This window comes from Rhinichthys klamathensis, unplaced genomic scaffold (assembly GCF_029890125.1).
Source record: "Rhinichthys klamathensis goyatoka isolate OS25496 unplaced genomic scaffold, OSU_Roscu_1.1 h1tg000176l_1, whole genome shotgun sequence".
Lineage (NCBI taxonomy): Eukaryota > Metazoa > Chordata > Actinopteri > Cypriniformes > Leuciscidae > Rhinichthys > Rhinichthys klamathensis.
Genome location: NW_026606705.1, coordinates 5,632,501 through 5,642,500, shown reverse-complemented (window position 1 = coordinate 5,642,500; position 10,000 = coordinate 5,632,501). Strand labels below are relative to the sequence as shown.

The 10,000-nt window shown below is 48.2% G+C and overlaps 1 protein-coding gene and 11 non-coding genes across 12 annotated transcripts; 1 reads left to right on the top strand and 11 right to left on the bottom strand.

Moving 5' to 3' along the window:
- Nucleotides 1-155: 155 nt before the first annotated feature.
- On the bottom strand, nt 156-227 carry trnaq-cug (transfer RNA glutamine (anticodon CUG)). The gene has a single exon. It is a non-coding gene; the product is annotated as a tRNA-Gln (tRNA).
- Nucleotides 228-537: 310 nt separating this feature from the next.
- trnaq-uug (transfer RNA glutamine (anticodon UUG)) lies at nt 538-609 on the bottom strand. Its single transcript has one exon. It is a non-coding gene; the product is annotated as a tRNA-Gln (tRNA).
- A 125-nt stretch (nt 610-734) lies between these two features.
- trnaf-gaa (transfer RNA phenylalanine (anticodon GAA)) lies at nt 735-807 on the bottom strand. The gene has a single exon. It is a non-coding gene; the product is annotated as a tRNA-Phe (tRNA).
- A 99-nt stretch (nt 808-906) lies between these two features.
- On the bottom strand, nt 907-980 carry trnai-aau (transfer RNA isoleucine (anticodon AAU)). Its single transcript has one exon. It is a non-coding gene; the product is annotated as a tRNA-Ile (tRNA).
- An 89-nt stretch (nt 981-1,069) lies between these two features.
- Nucleotides 1,070-1,141, bottom strand: trnap-agg (transfer RNA proline (anticodon AGG)). The gene has a single exon. It is a non-coding gene; the product is annotated as a tRNA-Pro (tRNA).
- Nucleotides 1,142-1,346: 205 nt separating this feature from the next.
- On the top strand, nt 1,347-1,419 carry trnaa-agc (transfer RNA alanine (anticodon AGC)). The gene has a single exon. It is a non-coding gene; the product is annotated as a tRNA-Ala (tRNA).
- A 121-nt stretch (nt 1,420-1,540) lies between these two features.
- trnaq-cug (transfer RNA glutamine (anticodon CUG)) lies at nt 1,541-1,612 on the bottom strand. Its single transcript has one exon. It is a non-coding gene; the product is annotated as a tRNA-Gln (tRNA).
- A 209-nt stretch (nt 1,613-1,821) lies between these two features.
- Nucleotides 1,822-1,893, bottom strand: trnaq-uug (transfer RNA glutamine (anticodon UUG)). The gene has a single exon. It is a non-coding gene; the product is annotated as a tRNA-Gln (tRNA).
- Nucleotides 1,894-2,018: 125 nt separating this feature from the next.
- trnaf-gaa (transfer RNA phenylalanine (anticodon GAA)) lies at nt 2,019-2,091 on the bottom strand. The gene has a single exon. It is a non-coding gene; the product is annotated as a tRNA-Phe (tRNA).
- Nucleotides 2,092-2,189: 98 nt separating this feature from the next.
- On the bottom strand, nt 2,190-2,263 carry trnai-aau (transfer RNA isoleucine (anticodon AAU)). The gene has a single exon. It is a non-coding gene; the product is annotated as a tRNA-Ile (tRNA).
- Nucleotides 2,264-2,352: 89 nt separating this feature from the next.
- Nucleotides 2,353-2,424, bottom strand: trnap-agg (transfer RNA proline (anticodon AGG)). The gene has a single exon. It is a non-coding gene; the product is annotated as a tRNA-Pro (tRNA).
- A 1,823-nt stretch (nt 2,425-4,247) lies between these two features.
- Nucleotides 4,248-5,307, bottom strand: LOC130092469 (uncharacterized). Its single transcript, XM_056260325.1, has 2 exons — nt 4,851-5,307; nt 4,248-4,760 (listed from the first exon to the last, which is right to left on the bottom strand). The coding sequence occupies exons 1-2, from the start codon at nt 5,289-5,291 to the stop codon at nt 4,251-4,253; spliced, it is 951 nt and encodes a 316-aa protein (XP_056116300.1). The 5' UTR covers nt 5,292-5,307; the 3' UTR covers nt 4,248-4,250.
- Nucleotides 5,308-10,000: the final 4,693 nt, after the last annotated feature.

Genomic DNA, 10,000 nt, shown 5'->3' with positions numbered 1-10,000 from the left:
AGGCATCGTACACTGCATGTACACTGCATTCTCCACGAGGTGTACAGTCCTTTTACACTCACTTCAAAGGGGCTATCCCTAGATGAGCTTTTGAGGATCAGCGCTGTCGAAAAGTTTTTTCCGGACGAGGTCCTGCACACATTCATGGCAAAAGCAGGTCCCACCGAGATTTGAACTCGGATCGCTGGATTCAGAGTCCAGAGTGCTAACCATTACACCATGGAACCTTGGCTTGGGTCGCTTTTTCCCACCGAGCAGCAGAGCTGTTTAGTCATTCAGCCCAGAAGCGCGACAGCAAAGAGCAAGTGAAGCCTCATTACATGGAACCTTGGCGTGGGTCGCTTTTTCCCACCGAGCAGCAGAGGTGTTTAGTCATTCAGCCCAGAAGCGCGACAGCAAAGAGCAAGTGAAGCCTTTTCTTTTTAAGCCACTGTTTCCCCCGATCCCGACTGGGTTTTAGAGTGCCAGTTTCACCGCCACATCAGCAGTTGCGCATCAGCTCTGTTTTTTCCCGCCCTTCCGCAAAACAAGCTAAAAAGGTTCCACCGAGATTTGAACTCAGATCGCTGGATTCAAAGCCCAGAGTGCTAACCATTACACCATGGAACCACCACACGCTGGTCCCTGGCCGTCTGAGAGGCAGATAGTGATGTGGCTAGGTGGAATCAGGTTAACAGGAGGTGGCGTTTGGTTACTGGAGACCCTTGACCAAAAACACAGGGACCAGGTTGCTCTGCCAAAACCCAGGATCGAACCAGAGACCTTTAGATCTTCAGTCTAACGCTCTCCCAACTGAGCTATTTCTGCCAGGTCTACTGGCAAACCGGTTTGTCCAGGAGGGATTTCTGGGAGACCGCCCGTCACTTTCGAGGTGAGCAGAGCTGAGGGTCCCAGAGAGCAAAAGTGTGGCCAGTACGGGGATCGAACCCGCGACCTTGGCGTTATTAGCACCACGCTCTAACCAACTGAGCTAACCGGCCCCGCTCTGACTGCTTTTATCCCCAATTTCCCAGGAATATCCTGGTTGCTCTAGTCAGGCTGAAGAGATTAAAAGCAAAGCCTAAGAAACGGGCTCGTCCGGGATTTGAACCCGGGACCTCTCGCACCCTAAGCGAGAATCATACCCCTAGACCAACGAGCCAACACACACACATCCTTCCTGCTGCTGCCTGGCCGCAAAAATTTCCGTTTGCAAGGCTTAAAGCACAAAGGTTTAATTAACTAAACGGTAGCCAGTGCAAAGTTGCCGGCACAGAGGAAATACGGTTCCTCTGTGGCCATTGGAATCCGCGCTGCTGCACTTGCACACATGCTGTGCGATGGACACCTTCTCTCCACATTGTCGAGGGGAATTAGCTCAAATGGTAGAGCGCTCGCTTAGCATGCGAGAGGTAGCGGGATCGATGCCCGCATTCTCCATGCGGTGTACAGGCCTTTTACACTCACTTCAAAGTGGCACTCCCTAGATGAGCTTTTGAGGATCAGCGCTGTCGAAACGTTTTTTTTCGGACGAGGTCCTGCACACATTCCTGGCAAAAGCAGGTCCCACCGAGATTTGAACTCGGATCGCTGGATTCAGAGTCCAGAGTGCTAACCATTACACCATGGAACCTTGGCGTGGGTCGCTTTTTCCCACCGAGCAGCAGAGGTGTTTAGTCATTCAGCCCAGAAGCGCGACAGCAAAGAGCAAGTGAAGCCTTTTCTTTTTAAGCCCATGTTTCCCCCGATCCCGACTGGGTTTTAGAGTGCCAGTTTCACCGCCACATCAGCAGTTGCGCATCAGCTCTGTTTTTTCCCGCCCTTCCGCAAAACAAGCTAAAAAGGTTCCACCGAGATTAGAACTCGGATCGCTGGATTCAAAGCCCAGAGTGCTAACCATTACACCATGGAACCACCACACGCTGGTCCCTGGCCGTCTGAGAGGCAGATAGCGATGTGGCTAGGTGGAATCAGGTTAACAGGAGGTGGCGTTTGGTCACTGGAGACCCTCGACCAAAAACACAGGGACCAGGTTGCTCTGCCGAAACCCGGGATCGAACCAGGGACCTTTAGATCTTCAGTCTAACGCTCTCCCAACTGAGCTATTTCGGCCAGGTCTACTGGCAAACGGTTTGTCCAGCAGGGATTTCTGGGAGACCGCCCGTCACTTTCGAGGTGAGTAGTGCTAAGGGTCCCAGAGAGCAAAAGTGTGGCCAGTACGGGGATCGAACCCGCGACCTTGGCGTTATTAGCACCACGCTCTAACCAACTGAGCTAACCGGCCCTGCTCTGACTGCTTTTATCCCCAATTTCCCAGGAATATCCTGGTTGCTCTAGTCAGGCTGAAGAGATTAAAAGCAAAGCCTAAGAAACGGGCTCGTCCGGGATTTGAACCCGGGACCTCTCGCACCCTAAGCGAGAATCATACCCCTAGACCAACGAGCCAACACACACACATCCTTCCTGCTGCTGCCTGGCCGCAAACATTTCCGTTTGCAAGGCTTAAAGCACAAAGGTTTAATTAACTAAACGGTAGCCAGTGCAAAGTTGCCGGCACAGAGGAAATACGGTTCCTCTGTGGCCATTGGAATCCGCGCTGCTGCACTTGCACACATGCTGTGCGATGGACACCTTCTCTCCACATTGTCGAGGGGAATTAGCTCAAATGGTAGAGCGCTCGCTGCGCAAAAGCAGGGGTCCAATCTTTGCGCCCCGCACGCAAGCGAAAAGGACGCAGAAAACGCGAAAAAACGCACAAATTTGCCCTGCAACAATATTCGGGCTATATTCCTGTACGTTATGGAAGAGTTTTAGTTACATGTGAAACAAGTCACACTCCGCGGGCTGGGCTCGAACCCCTGTTCTGCACGACTAGTGTGTGATCAACTGCGCATGCGCCTTCATTTGGTTATCAATGTGACATATCATTATATTGATTGATATTAATTGTGTATATTATTTAAAAAAAAAAACATATTACATGTTTATGGTTTAATAAAACTAATACAAATGTTTATTCAAATATGTGTTTTTTTTGTGTGTGGGATTGATTGATGTGATTTATCTGATTTATTTTAGGACACTTCAAATGTTTTATACACACAAATGCACACAAATATCGAAATGTAATTTTTTTTATTAAAATGAATACACACAAATATTGAAATAAGTACACACACACGCATAAATATATGGACATACACACAATATATGTGTTATTTACAATGTATACTCTATGAAAGAGTGGGTGGGCCCATGTACAGTTTGCACATTCCAGTCCCAAGGCAATTAAAAGCAGCACAATGAATAATAGTGTGAACAGTATTTATTTACTAAAACTACAAGACATTAATGAACAAAAATAAACAACTAACAATGTAGAAATAGAATAGAACATTCTGTAATATAAATAAAACAAACAAGACATTACAGAAAGATTGAGAGAGAAAAAAGAACATAACTGTAATTACACATAGATATTTATTTACAGGTATTTACAAACAATCTTTTTTCTGTGTTGAAAGATTTTTTATTATGGAGGTGGCTGTCCAGGTTTTTTCTGCTGGCGCTGTTCTACCAGCCACTCCTCTAAAGATTTGCCACCAGAGACACTGGGGCAAAACGTGGCACTGCCGAAGCGGCTGTGGCCGAACTCCTTGGTTTTGGGCTTGCCACACTTAGAGCATTTGTTATATGCCACTTCACGGACATATTTCCTTTTGTGGGCTCCACTGGCCTCCTCTTCTGCCCTGCGTCGTCTGTTCCTCTGAGTGAAGCGGGACACAGACACCGGGGCAGTGGGAGCAGGAGCCTCTCGCACGTCAGGAAACACTGGAGTTGGAGCCAGGAGAGGAGCAGCTGAAGCGCCACCTGCACCAGCTGCCAGCAGCGTGGGCGCAGTGTTCAATAAAATGAACTGGGGTAGTGGCACAGGAACTGGGGGAGGAGTAGGAGCTGCTGGGGTAATTGGCCTCACAATTGCAGCACTGGCAGGTCGTCTGCCCGGCCGTAGCTTAGGAGCCTGTCCCGCTCTGTTAGGAGGAAGGACAAACTCGTGCCGGGCCCCTGATGTGGAGGGAGCCTCATCCAGCTTTTCCCGCGGAGCAGGAAGCTGTGAGCTGGCCACAGCGATGCGGTCTTCTGCAGCAAGGCCCTGGGTAAGGACAGTCACTTCCTGGGTGTTCTCCCTTCGATTAAACCTGCAATCAAAAAATGTATTCATAATAAATAACTGCTATCCCTTTCTTTCAAATGTCAATGTAAAACCATGCTTACCACTGAGTGAGAGTCCTCTGATTCAGCATAAACAGCTGAAGTGACGTGGCCTCCATCAGAGTTTGGCAGTTCAGCACCAGGTCTCGGATGTGGTGGTAATCCGTGAGCACCTTAGTCCAACGAGGAAGACGGACTCCATCCTTCTTAGTTGGGGACTTGTGAAGTGCACACAGTTTGATACACATGGCCTCAACTAAGCGACTGGTGCTGGGCCACTGAGCTGGCCCCCCAGGATGACCAATCAGGCACCTCTTCACACTGTCCACACCCGGTGTCACTCCTGTGTTTTTTGGAGCCTTGAAGCGTCCGTGGGTCAGTTTGGGCTGGTGTCTGGGCTGATAGTGGATCTTCCTCTTGTCCCCATCAGGAAGAGTAGTCCACAGACGGATGACCTCTGTGACCTGCTGCTCGTCCAGGTAGAGTGCCTGACGGAGGGACACCAGGTACTCAGCCAGATCCTGCACCTTATCCCAGCCTGCAACGCCATCGGGTCCAAGAACAGGAGCCTGCAGGAAAGTATTACAATAACAATACACAGCATGTTAAATGTCAGAGTGTAAAAGCAAATAGAAACTAATAATGAGAAGCTTACTTACAGGAGCCTGGTCTGCAACACTGGACCCAGTTGATGTTGCAGGAGCAGAGGCAGCACTTGGCTGGACAGAAGGCTGTGGAGGAGACTGCAGAGGAGGCTGAGCAGGGCGCAGAGGAGGAGACTGCAGAGGAGGCTGAGCAGGGTGCAGAGGAGGAGACTGCAGAGGAGGCTGGGCAGGGCGCTGCAGTCCTGTGGGTGGCTGTAGTGAGGATGGTCCTGGTGCAGAGGGACAGGGGTTGAAGGCCTGGGGGCCGCTGCTGTGGACTGGGACAGGCTCAATGGGGTCATAGAGGACTGGCACTGTGAGGTCCTCAGGTTCCTCCTCAACAAAGCCTTCGTCCTGCACCACCTCATCAGTCATCTGCTCCACCAGCCGATCCTCCTCTTCTGGGTTATCCATAACAGTCAGGGATTTCCCAGACTGACTGTACAGATACTCCATACCCAGCAGCTCCCCTGCAAAAGAACACACATACAAAGCACATTCACATTATTATAGCTATAGTGGCTATTTGTCCATAACAAACTGAAACAAAAAAAACAATCAAACTTTTCAAACTTTGATCGTTTGTAGGCTTGACGCAGTTTAACAGATCAAAAAATTAAAATAATAAACAAGAAGATAATAAGCATAAATGCAAAATAAAGCAAATTCACTTTAGCAAAAGAAAACAAAGAAATAAGGCTATTTCTGTCGTACAAACAGTCAAATTAAGCCTAAATTAAACAAAGTACAAATAACTCCAACAATAGTTGAATTATTTAAAATACAATATAAAAAATTTACACTCATACACCTGTATAATGTATAATCTTTTGTTTGAGTTAACATGAATAATTCTCACCTGTGTAAGCCCCTGGAGGCTGGTAGCGATCATCCAGGGACATCTTCAGCACTTTGCGGCTGAGCCGGTCCATTGCCTCCCTCTCAACGCTACTGTAGGTCCTCAGGTCAGTCTTTCCCCTCACTGCTTCATCCATCCGGTCCTGGTTCCAGCGCATCAGGCCTTCCAGGAGATAGGCCTGGAAATGCGCATCACTGGCACTGGTCCCTACAGGTCAAATAAAGTCAAATATATGTTATCTATGTATTCAGTACGGCAGAATAGGTTATAAAAGTTTAAAGTTTTTTGCAGGTTATAAAAGTTATAACCTACCTGGGATGAAGCGATTTAAATGGAGGTGGAAAGACTCCAAGGAGGTGGAGCCACGAGCACAGCGATAGCAGCTGAGCTCCACACCACCCTTCTTCAGTGTGTCTGTCTTCTGGTACAGAGGGAAGCCCTCTGGGTCCTGAATACAGGCGATGTGCCTCTGCTGGTCTATCCAGACCTGTTGGATTCGCTCGTGGTCCAGCAGTGGTACACCCAGAGTGTCCCTCCCCTTCTCACTGTCCATCTCATCAATGAGCGCCTTGATCCTCCAGGTGGTCTCCTCCACTCCTCTGGTCCGCTTGCGACAGTGCAGTGCCAACTCCTTCCTGGTGATCAGCTTATCCAGAGCCTTCTCTGAGACTGGACCAGCTCCTCTGGCCTGTAACTCCCCCTGTTTGGCCAACCGTAGAGCAGCGACATCATCTGGATCCAGCTCAAAGATGCACCTGGAAAGCCGAGCCATGAAGGTGCCGTAAAGCTGATGAGCCTCCGTGATGACACCTGCTGCAAAGCGCCGCATGAAGTGCCAAATATCTAGGCGCACTTGGAGCTCATCCCACTCTATGAACATGGCTCTGACCTGCGACTGTCTGTGTGCGTGTGGGCTGCAGCAGTCTCTGTCCACATACATGACGGCGGGTGGTGCCACTCCCGCCTCCCTGTACCTCTTCATGAGACCCACCGCCATGGGCCACAATCCATGCCCCTCTGCCGCTGTGAGGACTGACACCAACACCTGGCCGTGCTCATTGCCTACATTAGTGCACCAACCAGCAGTGTTGGCAGCAGCGCCGGCCAGTTTTTTGGTGACCTATGTAAAAAAAAAAAACAGTAGAATAAACAAATTTCAGAAAAATTTAAGATAATAACAATTATTATTACTCAAACTTGACTTTTTATACCTTTTTGGTGGAGTCCATCTTGAGGACAGAGCCAAAGACTGAGGTTATTTTGGCCTTGACCTCAGGTAGCCGCGAGAGGACGTCCCTGGCATACACAGACAACAGCCACTTGGGTTTGGGGATGGGTGGGAGGGGCGGGGGCGCAGAAAAGAGTGGAGGCTCAACGATGGAGGAGTCTGTGAAGGGCTCACAGACAGTGAGGTACTCCAGCGTCCGCTGTGACCACGCTGATGTGTGTTGCTCCTGCAGCTTTTTGTGAAGCTGTGTGACACTGTTGCCCCGGGTCCTCTCCCGCATCATTATGACTACACGGTAGTCACACGAGTACCTACAGACAGTCAAATAATTCTGTTCAGTGCCACATCTTATTATTTCAATGTTAATATCAGTAAATCAACGTATTTGATTTTATACAGTACAACAAATTACAGTGCATTGCTCTAAATATGAATGTGTTCTACCTGTATGTCAGAATGGCGGGGAATTTTCTGCGGTGTCCCATGTCGAGCTGTCCCAGGATGTCTTCAGACCAGGCTGGATACTTCTTCTTGCACCCTTTGCACTCCAGATACTCTGTGGCCATGTCATACCACCCGTCTATGTCCAGGACCTTGCGCACAGTGCGATAAAGGCCAGCAGCTGTCAGCTTGTGGTTATTGCAGGCTGGCTGGACACAGACAAGTGGAATGGACCACATCTTCAGCGGCATCCAGAGGAACAGAGGGCGGCAGAAGAAGATATCAGGAGAAGTAGGGGGCTGGGTGAAGACGGTCGGGGGCTGGGGAGGGTACCACCAGAAGTTGGGATGTGGCGTCAGCTCAGGCTTCCCTGTTTTTATGTTGGCCCTGAACAGAGTCTTCCTGATCCAGTCCTGCTGGAAAGATGGGAGTTGCTCTTTCCAGTGAACAGGAAGCTCTGCAGGCGACTGGGACACCTGGCCAGGGGTCCACAATGCTGGAGGAGCAGGATAAGGGGCAGGAGCAGGGGCAGTAGCACGAGCCGGGGCAGGAGCAGGGCCTCTCGAGCCTGCAGTGGCTGGAGCGTAAAAAAACACAACAAAATTATCTTATTGTTTTAGACTTTCACTGCATGACTTTCTCAGCTCTGCTGGACAGCTACTGCGATTACAAGGTTTACTGCAAAGCATGTATGATTAGTAGAGAGACGACATGATGATGAAAAGATGGAAGGAAGCAGTGAAAATCATCCTGTTTTTCATCCAAGCACCATTAGAAGAAATACAAGAAGAAAAAAAGATGGGATCAGCCAAGTGTGAAGCGAAGCAGACCAAACACTACAACAGCCACTTATTCCAAGGGGAGTGGGGGAAGTGTGAGATGACAAGAATGAGCTTTAGTCAGTGATTACGATAAAAAATGAAATCAAACCTTTTACATACACCTTTAAATTCTCTTTTTTCCTTTGAGGATGTTCACTCAAAGAGTGAATGTAGATTGACACCTGAGAAGTGCCATTCCTCTGTGTTGTGAAATAAAATAATATGATATGTCATTTAAAAAATACTGTTTTGTTTTATTTGTAATTGTTTGTAAAATATTGTTTAAGATTTACATACCTTGAGGAAGTTGTTCCTCAGCTTGCGAGGCTACAGTTGCCATCTCCACGTCATCTTCCTCCTCAAAAAAATCCGTAGCAGCAGAGTCTGTAAAATAACATAAAACACTAAGCACATGTCACCAACACACTTGTATGCGTTAAGTGATACTCACCACATGTAAAGAGCTGTCTCCGGGCTGCGGACTCAGACGCAGGAGGTACACGTGGTCCTGCAGCTGTTGAACACGTATTTTCGTTAGACATATATACTGCATAATATATACTGTAATGATTTTAAAGCTTGCAAATCACTTACAGGTTTTGGCTGGAGACAAAATCTTTTGTGCCAGCTGTGAAGCAGATAAATGCTTCCCCCGCGCCAACAGGGCCTTCACATTGGTCGCCAGCAGTGGCCTGTTCTGAGTGGCAGTAGGTCGAGGAGGAACAGACACAGTGGCAGTGGGCACAGCAGCAGTGAGGGCAGATGCAGCGGGCACAGTGGTGGTGGGCACGTGGGCTGGAGCCTGCCTCTTCAGCACGTATGCTTTGAAAAGGGCCATATTGGTGTTAGGCCTGGCCTTTGCCTTCTTCAGGTAGGTGATGAGAGCCTGGGCCTCCTTGCTTGGGTCCTCATACACCTCCTTCATTGACCTACCCTTAAAATCCCCAAACTCCACCATCAGACATCCAGAGTCTCCTGTCCTCTGGGCCTCCTGCAGCATGGCCTGTTTTTTCTGATACACCTCCACAGCCTCGCCTACCTCCCTGATCTGCGAGGTGTATCTGAGGAACAGGTGTTTGTTGGCCGACAGCGGGTTGTCCCTCTCCTCCTCCCCCAAAATGCTGCTGACCAGATAGCAGGCATACCCCAGTGAGTTCTCCAGCAGCCACAGAAACCTCTGACCCTGGTGTTTCCCAAACTGGATCTTGCAGTGAGCCAGAACCAGGAACTGGTCTGCAGGATTCCCTCCATTCTGCCTCACAAAGGCAGTGGCCTCAGCCAGGACCTCCTCCTTACACCTGGCCCTCCCTGCCAACACGATCTCCCTCCTATTGGCCTCCTCAGTTGGCCCCATTAGGAGTCGACCCTCAAGAGTTCTTCGTAAAACCGGGTATGCATACATAATCTGAAAGGACACAGGCATAAACAGAACGTTACATAGCTGTCATATTCCAACTGAAAGTATTTTACTACAGCATTTGTTTTTTATGTAATTAATTATTATAATATTATAATAATTAATGATTATTATTATTATGAGCATAAGCATTATTGTTTTTTTATACAACTGTGAATCACTTTGAATTGCCTTGTGTACAAATTGTAAATAGTGTGATGAACTTATTAATAAGAAAATAAATAACACTTCTTGGTACAATCTTGCTGGTATCATGCCATGCTTAAATCGTTTTGTTTTGTTTAGCTTTTGTGGCAGAGATTACTAAGAAACACCAAATATAACATAAAGGCATTTATTACAATTCATAATAATATGATCATCAAACAGATCTAAAACTTAAAATGGTATATCAAATCG

What these genes read in the sequence shown, in the direction of transcription:
- LOC130092469 (XM_056260325.1), bottom strand. Translation starts at nt 5,291, where the DNA reads ATGGAGTATCTGTACAGTCAGTCTGGGAAATCCCTGACTGTTATGGAT. An exon ending in GTGTTGCAGACCAGGCTCCT is followed by an intron (nt 4,761 to 4,850) that starts GTAAGTAAGCTT and finishes ACTTTCCTGCAG; the next exon opens with GCTCCTGTTCTTGGACCCGA.